The following is a 23,489-nucleotide window of genomic DNA, read 5'->3' on the forward strand; positions in this document are numbered from 1 at the left end:
CCAGAGCAGGTCATGGAGTTTTGTCAACGATATATAAGAATTTTGCTAGCAGAGACAAGGAGGTGATTATCCCCTTGTATAAGGCAATGGTCAGGCCACACCTTGAGTACTGTATACAGGTCTGGAGACCTCATTTTAGGAAGGATGTAGAGTTGCTAGAACGAGTACAGAGAAGAGCAACAAGATTGGTGAGAGAAACAAAGAGGTATGCTTGTGAAGAAAGGCTAAAGTTCTGCAAGTTGTAGCATCTTGAAACTAGGCACCTGCGAGGTGATATGATCGAGGTGTATAAAGCCTTGAATGGTTTGAGCAGGCTCAGTGCTGACAGGATACTTCCGCTTGCTCAGATTAAGAACCTGAGGGGGCATAGATTCAAATTGAGGAAAGAAAGTTGTGGAATAGATGTGCGGATGTTTGCCTTTAGCCAGCAGGTAGTTGATTGCTGGAACAGACTTCCATCTGTTGTTGTGGAAGTTGATAGCTTAAATAAATTTAAGGCTGAACTAGACAAACATTTGGAGTGACTGGATAGGTGAAATGGGAAGGTTTTTTTTTGGCTGATGCTATATAAGCTTGCTTTCTTGCATCATATGCCTCAGCTAATGCTAATTCGTAATAAGATTTATTCGCAGTGGCAAGGTTCATGGCATGGACAGGCAACAAACAAACTATCAGATTAAGCCCGTAATCATACAGTGGCAGTCTAGTGTGTGCAGGGATCGTAAAGAAGTTGTTCTTGCTTGGCTCTGCATAGGATATAGTCATTTGACACAGTTTTCTGTTGAGGGCCGATGACCCTCCTATGTGCAAGCAATGTGATACTGATTTTATCTATTAAGCACGTTTTAACAGTATGTCCAAATTTTTGAAGTTCAGCCAAATGATATGCTGCACTTCAGACTATCAATATGTATAGTGCTACCAATATATAAAATATATATTTTATATATATCAGTATTTAATTTTATATATATCAAGATGTATATAAAATAGGAAACTTATTTTTACTGTTCTATTGCTTTTTACTTATTTCTGTATATCAACTTTTTGACAAGGTAACCTTTTTAAAAGTTACCAAAATCTCAATTTTCCTGTAAATTTAAATTCTTCCTGGCGCATTATGAACCTCAATGTTTTTGCACCATTAAAACCAAAAACCCAATCCAATTCTATGTTGGAGACCCAGTTGAAGTGTTTAAGGCTTTAAATTAACTGAGTAAGTTTAAATTCTGATGGGCATCTTTATACTTCCTCAAGTAGCACACAGGAGAGGGCATAAATTTAATTTGAAATTGCAGAACAGATGTGAGGAAACTTGTCTTCTAATGAAGTGGGCAAAAGATTTCTGCTGACGCTGTGATATATTAGTTTTCTTGCATCATTTTGTCTTTACTAATACAGGAAACTGTAAAATCCAGTATTTTTCAATCTGGAATTCTTTAAAAATTTTTTTGTAAAATGCACATTTCACAAAAAAAAAAAAGAATTTGTAAATATTAATTAATCCAGAAATATTAAAGTATTCTGGAACCAATGTGAACAGTTGTTTGTTTAAGAAAATCCCATACAATGAAGAAGTTGCCCTCTTTTAGTGCTATTACTTATTCAGTAAACTTATGACCTGCTCTTATAAATTAAAGCTGTGTGGCTGGTCTTGCAGTATTTTTGCGAACCAGCAACCAATTTGACACCACTAGAACAACTGAGAGGGATAATAGAAAGTGCGCAGTATAAGTAATGGAAAAATGTATGTTTCGTTAAATTTATGGTTAATCTTTTCCATAAACAGGTATAGATCGTAATGCTTAATTGCATAAAAAATAAAAATCACTAACTGTTTGTTTCTATTACACATTTGTTTAGTTAATTGCATAACATTTATTTGCATACAACACTTTTTTGCATACCCAAGCTGAGTCGAATTTTGCATCTTCTAGTGCATTTTGTAACGGTTAATTAAATAGCTGTGTTTTTTAAAAATATTTTTTTCTTTACTTTTCACTTAAACACAACATTCATACCGTATTTTTCAGTTTGCTGGTTCCTGAAGATTTTTCCCACACACATTAATACAACGTAATACATACAATATATCTGTATTCTCACATTACGTAAATGCATGTTGTAACAAGGTTGATTTTGTGTTGTTAAGCAACTGCATGTAGCCTACAGTCAGTTGAATTCTTGAATCAAGAACACTGAATACATAAGTTAAAACATTTTCAACATTTTATTTTTACCCAGTGGTGTCACAAAAAATGGAATGACTTAATTCTTAAAGAATAAGTTACTGTTATTAAAGATTTGGCCAGTAAGCTGTCACAAAATGAAATGCAAACAAATATAGAATATCACAATCACAAGTGTTGCAAATCCAAACAAATCAGGAAGTAATCGTGGATAACTTTATAGGAAATGCTAATCTAAGCAAGAAACGAACAAAGAGAAATCAATCAGAAATGTCGATGAAGCCCTATTCCATTGGTATACCCATCCGTATTATTAGCATTTAATTTCCAGGCCATTTCTTCCTTGAAAAAGCAGAAGCTTTAGCTAAGCAACTGGATATGCAAGGAACGTTTTATCGACAGTGAATTCATCAATGGTGTCAGCACTGAATGATTCAATTAAAAAAATCACATAGTGAAAAGCAAAGTCATGAAAAGGAGGCAGTAGAGCATTGGCTACACACTGTTTAGCCTGACAGCAGTGAGCACTACAAAGCAGAGATCATCTATAATTGTGATGAAACAGGGTTCTCTTACTGCCCTCCCAGATAGTGGTTTCACGTTTGCAAATGAAAAAAAAATCTGGAGCCAAGGTGAGCAAAGGAAGAATAACAGTCCTCATTGTGTGTAATTGGACAGGAATGGATAAGAGAAAGCTGCTCATCATAGGTAAATCAATCAACAAAGTATGCCTATGTGGAATGCAATCAATGCCAGTGAAATTACATCCAACTGCAGTGCCTGGATGACCTTTTCTATATTTATTTAAAGTGGCTTGTAGAATTTGGCAAAGGCTTGGCTGGTGAAAGCATAAGGTGTCTGGTGCTAGATAATTGCATATCCCACAAAACTGATGTTAAGATACAAGAAGTGGAAATTGTTTATTAAAATTTAAGACACTATTACTGTAGTATGATGAGGAAGATTATTTGCCAGATTGATTGACATTGGGAGGTTCAATAGTGTAACGGAAATTTGCAATATACCTATTACACTGCTCAATGCAATTCACCTCCTGTCCAATGTTTGCACTCTACTTAAACCCGAAACAATCCAGAATTATTTTATATCCCAGCCTCACCACTGATGTGTCCGAAGTTTCTAGGGGATTTTCAAAGGAAGATGCACCTGAAAACATGCACGAAGAAGTGCACAAAAGATACGTGGAACATGGAGGTAGGCGGCGATGCATCAACAGAAAGGAACTCTCAGATAAGGAATTATGTGGTCTTAGAAGCAAGGAAAATAAAGTAGAAGAGGAGGAGGAAGTTGTTGCTGATCTATCAAATACAGCTGTATTGGAAGAGCCAGACATCCTTAGGAATCGCATCTATGCTAGAGAACTGCTGCAACTGTGAGATTCTGTTGCTGCTTTAGAAAACAGCATGAGACCAGAAATGTGCAAACCCACCCAGTAAGCAAAAAAAACTTTATTTGATTTTTTAAGAGTACATAAATGAGACCAGCCATTTTCATACTGAGAACATTTTGATTTCAATATTGTACTTAAGTTCATTATAGTGAAATTGGATGTTTAAAAACTTATGCAATAAAAACTTATTGCATGTCATTTAGCCAATTTGTAGACATGTATTATCAATCACATTACTACTTGTTTTGGCAGGTTTACTTACAGTTACTGTAAAATATTTGTTTCTGTGTTTTTTCTTCAATAAACAAAAAGATATGAAAAATTTATTTATGCTATAAATTTATTGATATATTACATGAACAAATCACTGTGTACATGCATGCGGAAGGATATTCATGCTGCCAACTTGAGCACCTTTGACGCCATGGCAACTCTCAGCCTGTGATCCTGTAAAGTGTTCTGATAATTGCATTTTTTTCTTTGAAAAAATCGCTATTCTGTTTAGTTTATGTCAGTAAATACAGATTGTATTTACTAACATGCATAAACAATAGGTTTAATTCTACACAACTGAAATTTTTGCCACCATTATAACCATTGCAGGGAGAAAAACAACAGGCACAAGATCAGTCACTTGGCCTCCCACTCCATACTAATGCTGTAAAAGCGAAGGTGTGATGAGTGATCTTGAACTACTTGCTCTTTTTTCTTGATGTAGTCATACAGCTCATCAGCTGCGTGACAATTTGCAATGGCAGCAGAAACAAAACTTAGCAATTGTTATTAAATTTGAGAAATTGTTTGAATTTCTCCAAAGTACATTACTAAAGCAACATGTCATGTAAATTGATGAGTGCACATACTTTTTTTATAATTCTTTCTTAAAAAGAATAGTTTATTTTATTTATTTTCTTTAAGGAAGAATCATAACAAAGGTATGTGTACTTGGTGCAAAGTGCTCTGTGTCCATCTTTCTGGAGGGCCTGGCAATATGTCAAAGGTAGGACAGATTGCATTTAGTTTCTTAAAATGGATGTGATGTTGGTATCTGTACTTCGTTTTTCCTGTTCATCTCTCCTTCACTCTGTTCTATTTCTCTTTCTTCTTTTAATTAATGCTTTTCTTCCTCTGCATACCTTGTACTGCTATTGTGTGTTAAAAATTAATATGCTGAATAAATCTGTTAGATAATATCTGAGCTAGATAGTAGATCCTTGGCATGGCACACACATGCCAGGGATGGACACTAGCTCATGGCAGCTTGCTGTAGTGAGCTAGGCTAAGTGGCCGGTCACTCAACACGAACCGCCCAACCTGACATTACACTACAGTAGACCTACGCCGCTACACTGAGCGGGCTTTATCAGTACGGTATCAACGCACAAACACAGTTGCCATAGGTAGGAAATGCACACACACCAATAAAAGTAAATGGGGGGGGGGAAATAGTCCTTCAGATCTTTTAATAGCATAATTTTACTAATTCTCTCTTCTAAAATTTGTTTTATTAATATCAATTTTGCTAAAATTGATATGTAGTTTGTGTTCAGCACATAATAGCACTTTAGCTTAACATTTTTGAAGGAAAAAAACTTCTACCTATAAATCCAAATACTATTAAAATAATAAATACCAAACATTGTTCCTATATATTACTAATACTACACATTCTGTTGTTAAAAAAATTAAAATAAAGCCAAATTCAGAACTCATATATATTTTGAAATTTATCAGTTTTGCTTATTTCTTGAAATTTTAATTTGTATTTTTTGATTGCTTATATATTAAAATTTATCCTAAAGTTGCCTCTTCATGTACAGATTCATTTATTCATAAATGACTGTTTTTGAAATATATGAATTGCTTCTAAATATTAATATATTTTTATTCTTTAAAATATTGAATTATCATTTATTATTCATCACAGTTGCATTATTTTCTTGCCATGTATCTAAATCTTATTCAAATATCATATCCCAATTTTAAATAATTTGCACAGAATTTTTTTTTCTCTGCCCTTAGGGATTCCTGTATTTGCTTGGAAAGGGGAAACAGAAGAAGACTTCTGGTGGTGTATAGATCGCAGCATTCATACTGATAATTGGCAGCCAAATATGGTACAGTTCAGTGGTTGTATCTGTTTATATTTGATACAGTAATAGTCAGAACTAAGTAAAGTGCAAAAATATAGGGTGCCATTTCCTGTGTATATTTGTGCCCTTTCTGTTTTACACAACTGTTGGCTTATTGAGTCTGTGCACCTCAGTAAACTAAGTGTTTTAGTTTAAAATGGGGTGAAATGCCGTGAAATAGGGTTGAATTTGAAAGTGTCTGCAATTCTGCCCAGACACGATAGGAGGGAGTATATGATGAGAGCCTTGTCGATCAATTCGGCCCTGGAAAGATTGTGCAAGGCTCAAGGGGTAGAATTTTTTTCAGCCTGACTGTACTTGTTAACAGGAGAGATTGCTTCTACAGGGATGGGATACACTTAAATAGAAAGGGTGCAAGAATATTTGCTGATGCTATCGAGGCAGTGTTAGGTGGGTCGGAAAACTGCTAGATTGGGGGGAGACAAAGACGAATAGACTAAAAGTAGCCACTGGCAGAGGTGAAAGAGATTCTTGCACTGCTTCTATTGGAATGAGCAGAAGCCTGAAAAACAAGATGCAGGATATTTCAGAGACTGCTGGGAGTCATTGCAGTACAAGTAAACACATGGGTTGTGTTAGAGTAGCTAAGAATAGAAATAGGTGCATGTATACTTGCGTGTACACCAATGGTAGGAGTTTAGTAAATAAATTTGATGAATTTGAGGTATTGCTCAAAACATCAAAGGCAGATATTGTTGGGATATCAGAGACGTGGTGTCACGCAGATATAAGGAATGCAGAACTGGAATTTGGGGAGTACAACGTCTACAGAAAGGATAGACTGGATAGGAAGGGAGGAGGGGTTATGCTATTAGTTAAGAAATACATAAAATCCAAGGAAGTGAAGCCAGTGGACATCGATGGACAGTGCAGTGTCGAGTCAGTTTGGTGTGACATAAGCATTGGGAGATCAAAATTGAGAGTAGGAGTGTGCTATAGGCCTAATGACTCTGATGAGTATAATAAGAAACTGTACAGGGAAATAGAGTGGGCTAGTAAATCAGAGAGTCTTATAATGGGAGATTTTAATTTCCCAGATATTGACTGGAATTTGGGGGCTGGTCACTCACACACTAGCAAGGCTTTTGTGGATTTATTGGATGATTGTTTTCTACATCAGCATGTTCGGGAGGCAACTAGAGGGAGGAATACTCTTGATTTGATTATCAGCAGTGATTCTTCATGCATTAAGAATCTGCAGATAAATGAACCACTAGGTGGCAGTGATCACAGTGTGCTGAAGTGGGATTTACTCAAAGAGGTAACTACCATTAGGGGTAAAGGGAAGGGTTATTGCTTTCGTAAAGGCGACTACGATGGACTGAGACAGTATTTAAATTCTATACAGTGGGACCAACTGATGATGTTACCAACAGCAAATGCAAAATGGGAAGCATTCAAAGAACTTATCTTGGAAGCTACTAGGCTTTACATACCAACTAAGAAATATTGTTCAAGGTTTAGGCCTAAATGGATGTCAGATGAACTGATGAGGCATATGGCAGAGAAGAAACATGCATGGGATACATACAAATTAACACATGACACAGAAGCCTATGATAGATACAAGTTGATCTGTAACCAAGTTACAAAGGTTAGGCAGGCGAAGGCAGATTATGAGAAATCTTTGGAAAGGGATGCAAAGAAAAACAGCAAAGAGTTCTTTACTTATGTAAACTCTAGAAAGAAGAGGATGAATCAGATTGGTCCACTTGATATCGATGGGTCAACTGTTGATGATCCTGCTCAGGTAGCTAACAAACTAAATGAATATTTTGCATTGACATTCACACATGAGGAGTTATTTAGCGAGGGGAAAGCCAGAGGTGTATTCAACTCTAGCAGTAAGCTAGAGAATCTTGTAATGACTGAGAGTAAAGTGGAGGAGAAATTGTTGAAGATAAACACAAGAAAGGCACCCGGGGTGGATGGGATCTATCCAGTTATATTAAAGGAGGCAGCAGAGGAAGTAAGGAAACCCTTAGCCATAATTATGAGAGCTTCCTTGGACTCAGGGGAGGTACCCACAGACTGGAGATGTGCAATTGTGACCCCAGTTCACAAAGGAGGATCAAAGGCTGACACAAGTAATTATAGACCTGTGTGTTTAACTTCTGTTCCAGGAAAATTAATGGAGGCACTAGTTAAAGAAGCACTGCAGGATCATTTAGACAAGACTTCAGTTATAGCTCGGACACAGCATGGTTTTGTTAAGGGGAAGTCTTGCCTGACTAATTTGATTGGATACTATGATGCAGTCACAAAGGAACTGGATGCAGGGAATAACTTTGATATTATATACTTGGATCTTAGAAAAGCTTTTGATACTGTTGCACATGGAAGACTGCTGCACAAATTGGAGCAGTGTGACATTGGAGGCAAATTGCTGCTGTGGATAAAGGGGTGGCTGAGGGGGAAAAGACAGAGAGTGGTAATCAATGGACACTGCACGTTATGTTTGTTGTGTGGTTTTTTGGAGCATTAGCAACTAAGTCCATATTGCTCCGGGAATATGCGGTGGTCATTCCCTGACCTTTTCGCATTCTCCGTATTGGTGACGGGCTCGAACCCCGGTCTAATCAAGAAGCGTGTGCTACGCACTGCTGCTCCTTCCCACCTGGCTACGGAGGCGCCTAATGGACACTGCTCGTCGTGGACTAATGTTATTAGTGGAGTCCCTCAGGGCTGGGTCCATTATTGTTTTCTGTATTCATAAATGATATTGATAATGGTATATCAAGCTTAATGTCGAAGTTTGCAGACAATACGAAGGTAGGCAGGGTTGTCAAGGACACTACTGACACTATGCTGCTGCAACAGGATCTGGAAAGGTTGAGCAGATGGGCTGAGAGGTGGCAAATGAAGTTTAACATTGACAAATGTAAAGTACTACACATGGGAAACAGCAACCCCAGAGCAACGTATCAACTCTGTGGTACTACACTGACAGTGGTAGAGAATGAAAGGGACCTGGGGGTGGTTGTGCAGACAGATATGAAGTTCTCTGAGCAGTGCAGACGGGCTGCAAGAGTAGCTCATGGTGTATTGTCAATGATATATAGGAATTTTTCTAGCAGGGTTAAGGAGGTGATTATTCCCTTGTATAAGGCAATGGTCAGGCCACACCTAGAGTACTGTATACAGGGCTGGAGGCCTCATTTCAAGAAGGATGTAGAGCTGCTGGAACGAGTACAGAGAAGGGCAACAAGATTAGTGAATGGAACAAAGGGGTGCTCTTATGAAGAAAGGCTTAAGTTTTGCAAATTACAGTGTCTGGAGACTAGGCACCAGCGAGGTGATCTGATAGAGGTGTATAAAGCCTTGAATGGTTTGAGCATGCTCAATGCTGATGGGATTCTTCCTCTCGCTCAGAATAATCACCTGAGAGGGCATAAATTCAAATTGAGGAAAGACAGATGTAGGATAGAAGTGCGGAAATTTGCCTTTAGCCAGCGGGTGGTTGGTTGGTGGAACAGACTTCCATCCCTTGTCGTGGAAGTTGATAGCCTAAATAAGTTTAAGGCTCAGCTGGACAGGTATTTTGAATGAACAGAGGGGTGAAGTTTAAGTGGTTTTTTTTTTTTTTTTTGGCTGATGCTGCATAAGATTGCTTTCTTGCATCAAATGCCTCTGCTAATGCTAAAATAGAAATATAATTTGTTAAATATAAATATTGAATTTGTGCAAATAAATTCCTGAATATTAGGCAAATAATAAGATCAAATGTCCCATAGACAAAGGAAAACCTAGTTGTACTTGCATGCATGACACCATTTATGGTCTAAGAGTAAGAACGGATGCACGTATACCTGCATGTACACCAATGCTAGGAGTATAGTAAATAAATTTGAGTTTAAGTCAAGTCATCAAAGGCAGATATTGTTGGAATATCTGAGACGTGGTGTCACACAGATATAAGGAATTCATAATTGGAATTTGGGGAGTACAGTGTGTACAGAAAGGATAGACAGGATAGGAAGGGAGAGGGGTTATGCTGTTAGTTAATAAACACACAAAATCTAAGACAGTTCATCCAATCAACATTGGTGGACAGTGCAATGTTGAGTCAGTTTGGTGCGACATAAGCCCTGGAAAAGCAAAAATGAGGGTAAGTGTGTGTGTTATAGGTCTAATGACTCTGAGTACAATGAACTACTATACAGAGCAATAGTGGGCCACAAAATCAGAATGTCGTATAATGTGGATTTTACCTTATAAGATGTTGACTGGAACGTGTGAGTTGGTTGCTCGCACACTAGCAAAGACTTTTGTGAATTTATTGAATGATTATTTGTTACAGCAGCATGTTCATGAGTGAATGAGAGGGATTAGTACTTTTGATCTGATTATCAGCAGTGATTATTCATGCATTAAGAATTTGCAGATAAAGGAATCACTAGGTGGCAGTGATCACAGTGTACTGATGTGGGATTTACTTAAAGATGTAACTATCTTTAGGGATAAAGGGAAGGTTTTTTTGCTTTCGTAACGATGACTACAGTGGTCTCAGATAGTTTTTAAATTCTATACAGTGGGACCAACAGCAAATTCTAAATAGGAAGTTGTTGTTGTTTGGTTTTTAGAAGCATTAGCAACTAAGGCCATATTGCTCCGCGATATGCGGTGGTCATTCCCTGACCTTTCTGCATCCTCCATATTTGGTGGTCACGGGCTCGAATCCCGGTCTAATCAAGAAGCGTGTGCTACGCACTGCTGCTCCTTCCCACCTGGCTACGGAGGTGCCTTAAATGGGAAGCATTCAAGGAATTAATCTTGGAAGCTACTGGGCTTTTCAGGCACCTCTGTAGCGAGGTGGGAAGGAGCAGCAGTGCGTAGCACACTCTTCTTGATTAGACCGGGGTTAGAGCCCATCACCACCAAATACGGAGGATGCGGAAAGGTCAGGGAATGACCACCACATATCCCGGAGCAATATGGCCTTAGTTGCTAATGCTCCTAAAAAAAAAAACCAAATAACAATAACTAGGCTTTTCATACCAACTAAGAAATAATGTTCAAGATTTAGACTTAAATGATTTAGATGAACTAATGGGATTCTTAGCAAAGAAGAAAAATGAATAGGATGCATGTAAATGCAAAACGTGACCAGCGAGTTGTTATGCAAGTCGAAGCAACTGAAGGTGAACTATGGTGTGTGCACAGGTTGGGACACGGTAAAAAAAAAACACCTGATACTGAGCTCCATTAATCAGTGTTACTCTTGTTCTTCAGATGGGAAAGGCAGCGGACTTAAGCGAGTTTGACAAAGACCAAATTGTAATGGCCAGATGACTGGGTCAGAGCATATCTGAAACGGCATGGCTGGTGGGGTGCTCACGGTCAGCCGTGGTTAGTACTACCGAAAGTGATCTAAGAAGGGAAAACCCACGAACCGCCGATGAGGTGTTGGATGACCACGGCTCATTTATGCTATGCTAGAGGTGAGCGAAGGATCTCCCAGATGGCACATGGCAACAAAAGGGTAACTGTGGTGCAACTCACCGGTAATTGGAATGCTGTTGATGGGAGTAATGTGTCACAACATAAAGCACATCGAACCATGCTGAAAGTGGGGCTGCGTAGCCGCAGGCCACTTCAAGTACACATGCGTGATGGACCTTGAGTGATTGGAAGAAGGTCGTCTGGTCTGATAAATCACGTTTCCTGTTGCACCATGTGGATGGCCAGGTACGTGTGTGTCGTTTATGTGGGTAAGTGATGGTGCCTGAATGCACAGTGGGACGAAAACAAGACGTTGGCGGCAGTGCCATGCTTTGGGCGATGTTCTGCTGGAATACCCTGGATCCAGTCATCTATGTGCTGGGCACTCTGACATCTACTACCTACCTAAACATCATTGCTGACCAGGTATACCCTTTCGTGGCAACAGTCTTCCCCTCTCGCGGTGCCATCTTTCAGCAGGATAATGTGCCATGTCACACCACCCGGATTGTTTGAAACTGGTTCTCGGAACATGAGGAAGACTTCCAGGTATTGCCCCGGCCTCCCAGTTCCAGACATCAATCCTATCAAACATCTGTGATTTGTGTCGGAATAGCAACTCTGATCTGCGGCATCTCAACCATGGACCTTACAGGAGTTAAAGGATCTTCTGGTTACTTGTTAGTATCGTATACCACAAGACATTTAGAAATCTTGTAGCATCCACGCCTTGCTGATTACAAGCTGTTTTGGCTGCACGTGCAGGACCAACATCATATTAGGTAGGTGGTCATAATGTTTTGGCTCAGTGTAAATTAATAGGAGACACAGAAGCCTATGGTAGATATAAGCTAGTCTGTAATCAAGTGAAAAAGGAGGTTAGGCAAGCGAAGGCAGAATAGGAGAAATCTTTGGCAAAGGATGCAAATAAAAACAACAAAGAACTCTTTACTAATATAAACTCTAGAGGGAAGGGGATAAATCAGATTGATCCACTTGATATCGATGGTTCAGCTGTCTATGATCCTGCTCAGATAGCTGACAAACTGATCGAGTATTTTTCATCTACATTCACATGGGGAATTCTGTAGGGAAGTGGAGGACAGAAGCTTACTAAACTCTAACAGGGATCTAAATGATTTCGTAATAACTAAGAACAAAGTGAAGGAGAAATGACTAAGAAAGGCACCTGGGGTGGATAGGATCTGTCCAGTTATATTCAAGGAGGCAGCAAAGAAAGTAAGTAAACCCTTAACCATAATTAAGAGAGCATCCTTGGACTCACGGAAGGTCCCCCACGGACTGGAGATGTACAGCCTTTTGTTCCCCAAAAATCTGAAGTGAAAAAATAGGAACCAACTAACAAAAGACCAAAACGAAAGTATAATGACAGTTATTTGAATTTCGGCTTTACATGTGTTGGAAATAAAGATACTCCTGATGCAGTGTGTCATATGTAATAAAATATTAGCAAACAGTTCTTTAGCTCCTGCTAAAGTTGTGTTTCGTAAATGTTTCCTGAATATTTTGTCAGATGAAAAGTGTTCTGTGACTAAAGAACAACACCTCAGTTATTGTCGAGAAAGTGTTCTCGACAATAACTGAGGGCAGCAGAACAGCACGACGACTAAACAACAGCACGATAATTTCGCATTTCCCACTAAAATCAGAAGTGAATTTGCATTCATCCAAACAAACCTTGTCCTGACGAGGCTACTAGTGACGGTCGTGTTCAAAGCCGCTAAGTGGATTTTTCTTATTTATTGATTTGAAATTATTGTTTTTCTAAAACTTTTGATTTAAATTTAGTAGTATAACATTATTTTGTGATTTTTTGATTAATTTGGTGTATTTATTCTTTACTCGGCCTTGTAAAAGTATCGGTAAGAGTTTCCACGTGTTCGTAACTACCGCTACCGTTAGTAACTTTCCCGCCATTGTGATACCGTACTAGATATACCGTACTAGATAGCGTTAGTTGAACTTCGTTAGCAGTTAAATTGTACGTTTAAATAAATACATATAACGACTTAGATTACAAACGTAATATAATTAATAACATAACATAATTAATTAATAAATTAATAGAATCATGACTCAGACCAGAGCAGCAAAGCAAAAGGCTCAAGCTAATGGAAGTGCTGTGGCTCAGAGCAGAACTGAGGGGGGCAGTTGTCCTCTGACTGACAGCCTTATAAAATGCACTGTTTGCTTGATGTTTGCAGAGCAATCGGGTACGGGACATGATACTGCCAAGGGGGATGTCTTTGTGTGTGCGCGATGCAAGGAGTGTATCGATATCAGGCAACAACTCGGCGTTCTTGTGGGCCTATATGAGAGCTTGAAGGACAGGGTGGATGCCCTCGAAGAAACTAAATTGAGGGGCCCATCAAGCTCTCAGCTGCCCACATCAATGCCAGAGCTTGCACTTGGGCATCGCATGACACAGAGACAACCCCTAAGGCAGAATGCGCTGGTCCCGAAGGAACTAGTAGTTGTTGGTGACTCTATTCTCAGGGAAATGGGGAACATGCTTTGTAAAAAAGATAGGTGGAACAGGGCCAGGGTATGTCTGCCAGGGGCAAAGGTTTAGGAGACCGGCAGAATTACTTAACAAGTACAGGTCACTGTTGAACAAAAGCCGAGAATTAGGGTTGAATTTGAAAGTGTCTGCAATTCTGTCCAGACACGATAGGAGGGAGTATATGATGAGAGCCTTGTCGATCAATTCGGCCCTGGAAAGATTGTGCAAGGCTCAAGGGGTAGAATTTTTTTCAGCCTGGACTGTACTTGTTAACAGGAGAGATTGCTTCTACAGGGATGGGATACACTTAAATAGAAAGGGTGCAAGAATATTTGCTGATGCTATCGAGGCAGTGTTAGGTGGGTCGGAAAACTGCTAGCTTGGGGGGAGACAAAGACCAATAGATTGACAGTAGCCACTGGCAGAGGTGAAAGAGATTCTCGCACTGCTTCTATTAGAATGAGCAGAAGCCTGAAAAACAAAATGCATGGTATTTCAGAGACTGCTGGGAGCCAGTGCGGTACAAGTAAACACATGGGTTGTGTTAGGGTAGCTAAGAATAGAAACAGGTGCAGGTATACTTGCGTGTACACCAATGCTAGGAGTTTAGTAAATAAATTTGATGAATTTGAGGTATTGCTCAAAACATCGAAGGCAGATATTGTTGGGATATCAGAGACGTGGTGTCACACAGATATAAGGGATGCAGAACTGCAATTTGGGTAGTACAACGTCTACAGAAAGGATAGACAGGATAGGAAGGGGGGAGGGGTTATGCTATTAGTTAAGAAACACATAAAAACCAAGGAAGTGAAGCCAGTCGACATCGCTGGACAGTGCAGTGTGGAGTCAGTTTGGTGTGACATAAACATTGGGAGATCAAAATTGAGAGTAGGAGTGTGCTATAGGCCTAATGACTCTGATGAGTATAATAAGGAACTGTACAGGGAAATAGAGTGGGCCAGTAAATCAGAGTGTCTTATAATGGGAGATTTTAATTTCCCAGATATTGACTGGAATTTGGGGGCTGGTTACTCACACACTAGCAGGGCTTTTGTGGATTTATTGGATGATTGTTTTCTACATCAGCATGTTCGTGAGGCAACTAGAGGGAGTAATACTCTTGATTTGATTATCAGCAGTGATTCTTCATGCATTAAGAATCTGCAGATAAATGAACCACTAGGTGGCAGTGATCACAGTGTGCTGAAGTGGGATTTACTCAAAGAGGTAACTACCATTAGGGGTAAAGGGAACGGTTATTGCTTCCGTAAAGGCGACTACGATGGACTGAGACAATATTTAAATTCTATACAGTGGGACCAACTGATGATGTTACCAACAGCAAATTCAAAATGGGAAGCATTCAAAGAACTTATCTTGGAAGCTACTGGGCTTTACATACCAACTAAGAAATATTGTTCAAGGTTTAGGCCAAAATGGATGTCAGATGAACTAATGAGGCATATGGCAGAGAAGAAAAATGCATGGGATACATACAAATTAACACATGACACAGAAGCCTATGATAGATACAAGTTGATTATGCAACCAAGTTACAAAGGAGGTTAGGCAGGCGAAGGCAGATTACGAGAAATCCTTGGCAAGGGATGCAAAGAAAAACAGCAAAGAGTTCTTTACTTATGTAAACTCTAGAAGGAAGGGGATGAATCAGATTGGTCCACTTGATATTGATGGGTCAAGTGTTGATGATCCTGCTCAGGTAGCTAACAAACTAAATGAATATTTTGCATCGACATTCACACATGAGGAGTTATTCAGCGAGGGGAATGCCAGAGGTGTATTCAACTCTAGCAGTAAGCTACAGAATCTTGAAATAACTGGGAGTAAAGTGGAGGAGAAACTGTTGAAGATAAACACAAGAAAGGCACCCGGGGTGGATGGGATCTATCCAGTTATATTAAAGGAGGCAGCAAAGGAAGTAAGCAAACCCTTAGCCATAATTATGAGAGCTTCCTTGGACTCAGGGGAGGTACCCATAGACTGGAAATGTGCAAATGTGACCCCAATTCACAAAGGAGGATCAAAGGCTGACACAAGTAATTATAGACCTGTGAGCTTAACTTCTGTTCCAGGAAAATTAATGGAGGCACTGGTTAAAGAAGCACTGCAGGATCATTTAGACAAGACTTCAGTTATAGCTCAGACACAGCATGGTTTTGTTAAGGGGAAGTCTTGCCTGACCAACTTGATTGGATACTATGATGCAGTCACAAAAGAACTGGATGCAGGGAATAACTTTGATATTATATACTTGGATCTTAGAAAGGCTTTTGATACTGTTGCACATGGAAGACTGCTACACAAATTGGAGCAGTGTGACATTGGAGGCAAATTGCTGCTATGGATAAAGGGGTGGTTGAGGGGGAGAAGACAGAGAGTGGTAATCAATGGACACTGCTCATCGTGGACTGATGTTATTAGTGGAGTCCCTCAGGGCTCAGTGTTGGGTCCATTATTGTTTTCTGTATTTATAAATGATATTGATGATGGTATATCAAGCTTAATGTCCAAGTTTGCAGATGATACAAAGGTTGGCAGGGTTGTCAAGGACACTACTGACACTATGCTGCTGCAACAGGATCTGGAAAGGTTGAGCAGATGGGCTGAGAGGTGGCAAATGAAGTTTAACATTGACAAATGTAAAGTACTACACATGGGAAACAGCAACCCCAGAGCAACGTATCAACTCTGTGGTACTACACTGACAGTGGTAGAGAGTGAAAGGGACTTGGGGGTGGTTGTGCAGGCAGATATGAAGTTCTCTGAGCAGTGCAGATGGGCTGCAAGAGTAGCTCATGGAGTATTGTCAATGATATACAGGAATTTTTCCAGCAGGTATAAGGAGGTGATTATTCCGTTGTATAAGGCGATGGTCAGGCCACACCTAGAGTACTGTATACAGGTCTGGAGGCCTCATTTCAAGAAGGATGTAGGGCTGCTGGAACGAGTACAGAGAAGGGCAACAAGATTAGTGAATGGAACAAAGGGGTACTCTTACGAAGAAAGGCTTAAGTTTTGCAAATTACAGCGTCTGGAGACTAGGCACCAGCGAGGTGATCTGATAGAGGTGTATAAAGCATTGAATGGTTTGAGCATGCTCAATGCTGATGGGATTCTTCCTCTCGCTCAGAATAATCACCTGAGAGGGCATAAATTCAAATTGAGGAAAGACAGATGTAGGATAGACGTGCGGAAATTTGCCTTTAGCCAGCGGGTGGTTGGTTGGTGGAACAGACTTCCATCCCTTGTGGTGGAGGTTGACAGCCTAAATAAGTTTAAGGCTCAGCTGGACAGGTATTTTGAACGAACAGAGGGGTGAAGTGGAAGTGGGTTTTTTTTTTTTTTTTTTTGGCTGATGCTGCATAAGCTTGCTTTCTTGCATCAAATGCCTCTACTAATGCTAATGCTAAAAAAAGTTTGGGAAATGCTGATCTAGACAAGACTGCAGTAATACTTCAGAAACAGTATGGGTTTGTTAAGGGGAAGTCTAGTTTGATCAATTTGACTGGATACTATGATGTGATCACAGAGGAACTGGATTTCACAAGATAATTTTGATATATTCTTGGATTTCAGGACAGCTTTTGATACTGTTGCACATGGAAGACAACTGTACAAATTGGAGCAGTAAGGCATCAAGGACAAGTTACTGCTATGGATAAAGGAATGGTCGAGTGGGAGAAGACAGATGATAATATCAATGGATACTGCTCTTAATGGACTAATGTTATTAGTGGAGTCCCTCAGGGTTTCGTGTTGTGCCCATTGTTTTGTATATTGATAAGTGATGAAGGTATGACTGCTGGGAGTCATAGTGGAACAAGTAAATACATGGGATGTGTTAGGGTAACTAAGAGTAGGGACAGGTGCATGTACACCAATGCTGGGAATATAGTTAATAAATTAGATGAGCTTGAATTGCTAGTCAAGACATTAAAGGCAGATATTGTTGGATATCAGCGACATGGTGTCAAACAGTTATAAGCAGTGCAGAATTGGAATTTGTGGAGTACAATGTGTACAGAAAGGATAGACAGGACAGGAAGGGAGGAGGGGTTATGCTGTTAAGAAACACATAAAATCTAAGGAAGTGCATCCAATTGATGTTGGTGGACAATCTAACGTTGAGTCTGTTTGGTGTGACATAAGCACTGGGAAAGGAAAAATGAGAGTAGGCGTGTGTTATAGGCGTAATGAATCTGATGAGTATAATGAGCAATGGTGCAGAGAAATAGTGGGCCAGTAAATCAGAATGTCTTATAATGGGGGATTTTAACTTTCCAGATATTGACTGGAACTTGTGAGTTGGTCTCTCACACTAGCAATTCTTTTTTGGATTTATTAGATGACTGTTTTCTACAGCAAAATGTTCGAGAGGTAACCAGACGGAGTAATACTCTTGATCTGATTATGAGCAGTGATTGCAATTGATATGCAATAAGAATTTGCAAATAAAGAAACTACTGGGTGACTGTGATCACAATGTACTGATGTGGGAATTACTTAAAGATTTAACTACCATCAAGGTAGTTGATGGTAAGGGAAGGGCTTTTGCTTTCCTAAAGGTGACTACAGGGGTCTGAGACAGTTTTTAAATTCTGTACAGTGGGATCAACTGATTATGTTACCAATGTTGAATTCTAAATGGGAAGACTTCAGGGACTTAATTTTGGAAGTTACTAAGCTTTTCATTCCAACTAAGAAATACTGTTCAAGGTTTAGGCTTAAATGGATATCAGATGAATTAACGAGGCTTGTAGCAGAGAAGAAAAATGTATGGGATGCATATAAACTATCAGGTGACACAGAATCCTATGTAAGATATAAACTAGTCTGTAATCAAGTCACAAAGGGGGTTAGGCAGAAAGGCAGATTACTAGAAATCTTTGGTAAAGGATGCAAAGAAAAACAGAAAAGAGTTCTTTACTTATGTAAACTCTAGAAGGAACGGGATGGATCAGATTGGACCACTTAACATATGTAAACTCTAGAAGGAACAGGATGAATCAGATTGGACCACTTAACATATGTAAACTCTAGAAGGAAGGGGATGAATCAGATTTAATCACTTAACATAGATGGGGTGACTATTGATAATCATACTCAGGTAGCTGATAAACTGAATGAGTATTTTGCATCTATATTCAAACATGTGGAATTATTCAATGAGGGAGTGCCAGAAGTTTATCAAACGCTAAAAGGGAGCTAAGTGATTTTGTAATAACTGACTGCAAAGTGGAGGCGAAATTGTTGAATTTAAACATAAAGAAGGCACAATTAAACATAAGGAAGTAAGCAAACCCTTAGCCATAATTATGAGAGCATCGTTGGACTCAGAGGAGATCCCCATGAACTGGATATGTGCAAATGTATTGTTGAGGAAGCTTCCATCCTGCAGTGGGTTGATAATGGCTGTACTTTACTTTTTTATCCCGAATTCACAAAGGAGTTTCAAAGGGTGACATGAGCAATTACAGATCTGTTAGTTTAACTGCTGTTCCAGAGAAAATAATCAAGTCACTGGTTAAAGAAGCATTGCAGGATCATTTAGACAAGACTGCAGTAATAGTTAAGACACAGCATGGATTTGTTAATGGGAGGTCTTGTCTGACCAATTTGATTGGATACTATGATGTGATCACAAAGGAACTGAATGCCAAAAAATAATTTTGATATCATATACTTGGATTTCAAGAAAGTTTTTGATACTGTTGTCCATGGAAGACTGCTGTACAAATTGGAGAGGTATGGCATTAAGAGTAAGTTGCTATAATGGATAAAGGGATGTTTGAGTGGGAGACGACAGAGAGCGGTAATCAATGGACACTGCTATTTGTGGAAAAATGTTATTATTGGATTTCCCCAGGGTTCGGTGTTGTAGAATAGATGTGTGGAAATTTGCCTTTAGCCAGCGAATAGTTGATTGGTGGAACAGACTTCCATCTTTTGTTGTGGAAGTTGATAGCCTAAATAAATTTAGGCTATCAACTTCTCAGTACTGTGTACAGGTCTCCAGATCTGTACGCAGTACTCAAGGCATGGCCTGACCATTGCCTTATACAGAAGGACAATCATCTCCTTTTCCATGCTAGCAAAATTCCTGTATATCATTGACAAAACCCCATGACCTGCTCTTGCAGCCTGTCTGCATTGTTCAGAAAACTTCATATCTGACTGCACAATTACTCCCAGGTCTTTTTCATTTTCTACCACCCTAAGTGTAATACCACACAGTCGGTACGTTCCTCTGGGGTTACTTCTACCCATATGCAGTACATTTGCATCTGTCAAATGTTAAACTTCAGTTGCCACTTCTCAGCCAATCTTTCCAAATTTTCTAGATTGTTGCTGTAGCACACTGCCATTACTGTCATTAACAACCTTGCCAACCTTTGTATCATCTGGAAACTTCGACACTAAGCCTAATATACCTCCATCAACATCATTGATAAATATACAAAACAACATTGGACCCAACATTGAACAACCTGTTCTACAACTGTCTTTCCTCCGTTTGAATTTGTCCCTTCAGGTGATCAGTCTGGGCAAGAGGAAGAATCCAATCAGCATTGAGATTGCTCAAACCATTTAAGGCCTTACACACCTCAATCAGATCATCTCGCAGGTACTTAGTCACCAGACACTGTAATTTGCAATACTTTAGCCTTTCTTCATAAGAGCAACCCTTTGTTCCTTTCAGGTCCTTTTCATTCTCTACCACTCTGAGTGTAATACCACACGGTTGATACATTACTCTGGAGTTACTGCTACCCATATGCAATTGAGAGTAGTGGATCGATGATAAAAGTGCTGAGACACTTGATCATGAATTGTGGCACAAGGTCAGGGCCTGTGGTTGCGGTGGATGACAATCCATTTATAGCAGTTATAAGTTGCTTCCTGGTGATGCTAACGGTGGCGAGCATATCCGTTGGGATGTTGTTGACAGGTAAGTTGCCTGGTTATGTCGGGGCCACATTGTTTGAGAACTGTGCAATGTGGTCCATCCACAGTTCAAGATCCAGTGTTTTAGGAATTCCTGTGTGCCGAGAGTCATAAAATGGTTTGCCTTTTTGTAGGGCTGCTTTTAGATGTTTTTTGATTGCAGATGATTTCTGGTGGTTGAACCCTGCCCTTGCTCTGGAGAAGGCAATCCGATCTTGTACAGCGCCTGACTCTTTCCATCTCTTATGCAGATTTTGTTTTTCTTGGAAGGTTTTGTTCAGTGGCGGTGTCCACCAAGCTCTTGAACGGGGAGTGATGCAGACAGTCTTTGTCACTCCGTAGTTGGCAGTGGTCTGGATCCACCTGGTCATGAGGTCCACAGCCAACTGGAGATCGCAATTGTTGAGAGCTTCCCAAGGGATGGAGGATGCTGCTTCGAGACATTGTGGTGGATCAATGAATTTGGGGGATGTTTTTTCTTTTTTGGGCCTTGAATATTGAAGTTAGGTGCAGCTAAGTGCAGGAGTATGGCAATGGATTCGTGATCGGATTGAAAGAGATTGTGAGGGTTGTCTTCGAGGTCGCATGGTGCTGAGGAGAATACCAAATCGAAGAGGTTGGGTCCTCTTGTGGGGTGACAGTTGCGAAGGCTGATACCCAGTGAATCCATACTGCTAACGAGTGTCCTACTAAGATGTGTGAGAGTAGGTGGAAGATTGAAATCTCCACAAACAATGTGCTTAGCAGAGGCGTGGAGGTGATTCACTAGCCAATGGATTACATCTTCAATGATATCACTGTTTGGGCCTGGTGGAATATATACTGTTGCTATGTCTATCAAGTAGGTGTTAAGCTTGAGGGACACCATGGAAGCTTCAAATGCAAGGGATTGGCTTACCAAAGAATGTACCAATGAAAAGAGGGTGGTATTGTAGAGTATTGTGACTCTCCCTCCTCTGCGATCCACTCTAGAGGAGCAGAGCATCTGGTAACCAGCCTGAGGTGCACAGGTAACGGAGTCCTGCCCATTCCCAAGCCACGTTTCAGTGGTATAGAGGACATCTTGGGGTTTCGAGAGTAGAAGCTGTTTGACAGTGCCTAGCTTGTTACAGATACTTCTTGCATTTTCAAAGACAATTCGAATGGTGGTAGCCTTAGCAATCGGAGTTCGTAAGGGTGGCAAGTCTTTTTTGGGGCCGCATTGATCTATTGTGTTGTGATATGTACAGGGATATTAGAGACAGGTTTGCAGCCTTGGGAATTGACATCATAAATGGCTGGTAGTTGGATTGATTGATATGTGGACATTTTGTTTCCTATAGTAGGTTTGTTCTCAGTAGATTCATTTGAATTCTTCTGCATTTCTTTGGCTTGGCAGCTTGGTAGTTTTAATTGCTATTGCATTTGTTGATGATTTTGGTGGTTTATTGCGGTTCTTGGCATCTGGTCTAGAAAGGGTTTGACGAGAGTTCCAGGGGGCCATAGCCTTGGATCCAACACGAAGCTCATCATCATCTCTGGGTGGCAGGTAAGGATGAAAGATGCGTAAGTTGGATACCTAGTTCTTCTCTGTCTCACATCAATATTTATTCTGTGAAGTTCTGCAAACGTGGCCTTAATGCTGTCTGGTTTAGTAGTTGGTTCCAGTCAAGAAACAAAGATTTGCCCACGAGTCTGGACCATTGTAATATTGTACGAATATGAGTGATTCCCCTTAGTGGAGTGTTGTATGCTACCCATTTTTTTCCCCGTTTGTCTTCCACATTCCATTTTCTGATAGGTTGAATATATGATCCCAGTTTCTTTTGAGTGAACCTGTTGATCGGCGAGAAGAGACTTGGGCAGGGAGTGCATGCAGTTTGTAAGCCTTGCTGGTGGGATCTTTTGGATTTTATGATCATCATTTTGTCTGGTGATTACTTCTGCAAATGTGGGTATTAATGGACTCTTTTCAATTTGGATTGTCTGCTCTAACATTTTAGGTTTGGTATTATTTACGGTCGATACTGTAGAGGGGGCCACCTGAGAGGTCTTTGAGCGGCTATCTCCAGTGATGTTAGATGCAGGTTTGGTAGAGTATCTTCACTGAGATCTGCATCTTTCCTGTTGAGCTGATTAGTGGATTGTTCTCTTTTGCTATTTTGAAGGTTGGGTTCTATGGTAGAAGGCTGGTTCACTACTGTGAATTTATTTGCAACTACTTGTGCCTTGAGTTGTTGTATTTCTTCAAGTAGGCTTGAGTTTTGGGCTTTGATTTGCTTAATCTCATTAATAAGCATATTCAGCTGCGTGTTTATGAGCATCACATAATCATCACTTATCTGCAGGCAGTTTTCTCTGTGCATCAAAGTTGTTACCGTTTGGCAGCACTTTGTGGCTGAGGTAGCTACATCATATATGACTCCTCCAGGGCAGCGTGGAACGGCTGTGTGTTGCAACAGAGACATGGAGGTAGTGCTGTCATCTATGGGGGAATGATTGTCGGCCTTGGCGATATGTATCTGCTGATCAGTAGTTTCCAGTGTGGTGCTTACGCCAGGATGTGGTATGATGGCTTTATTTTTCTGTGCGAATGATGCAGTTTCAGTTGATGTGCAGGGTATCTCACTACGTTGGGGAGGTGCCATTGATGCACTGTTGAGGGACTCACTGTCAGGTATTTCCTTGCATGAAAGACATGAAAAATTGCGTCTCCATTGCTTGTTCATCTTTTTTAAATCAATTTTGAGACATGATCCACAAAACGTAGTGTAGCACGTAACACAGATAATGCATAGGTCAGTGTTTAATTTGCATAATTT

At 40.0% G+C, this 23,489-nt stretch overlaps 1 protein-coding gene across 3 annotated transcripts in view; it reads left to right on the forward strand.

Moving 5' to 3' along the window:
- Nucleotides 1-23,489, forward strand: part of LOC150088784 (adenosylhomocysteinase-like 1) — a 333,024-nt gene that overhangs the window by 184,716 nt on the left and 124,819 nt on the right. For all 3 annotated transcript variants that reach the window (XM_090370894.1, XM_090370896.1, XM_090370895.1), the window contains exon 7: nt 5,623-5,717. In XM_090370894.1, the coding sequence (XP_090227020.1) occupies nt 5,623-5,717 (95 nt within the window). The remainder of the gene's footprint in view (nt 1-5,622; nt 5,718-23,489) is intronic.

Source organism: Mastigoproctus giganteus, chromosome 3 (assembly GCF_048544385.1).
Source record: "Mastigoproctus giganteus isolate SK-2022 chromosome 3, ASM4854438v1, whole genome shotgun sequence".
Classification (NCBI taxonomy): domain Eukaryota; kingdom Metazoa; phylum Arthropoda; class Arachnida; order Uropygi; family Thelyphonidae; genus Mastigoproctus; species Mastigoproctus giganteus.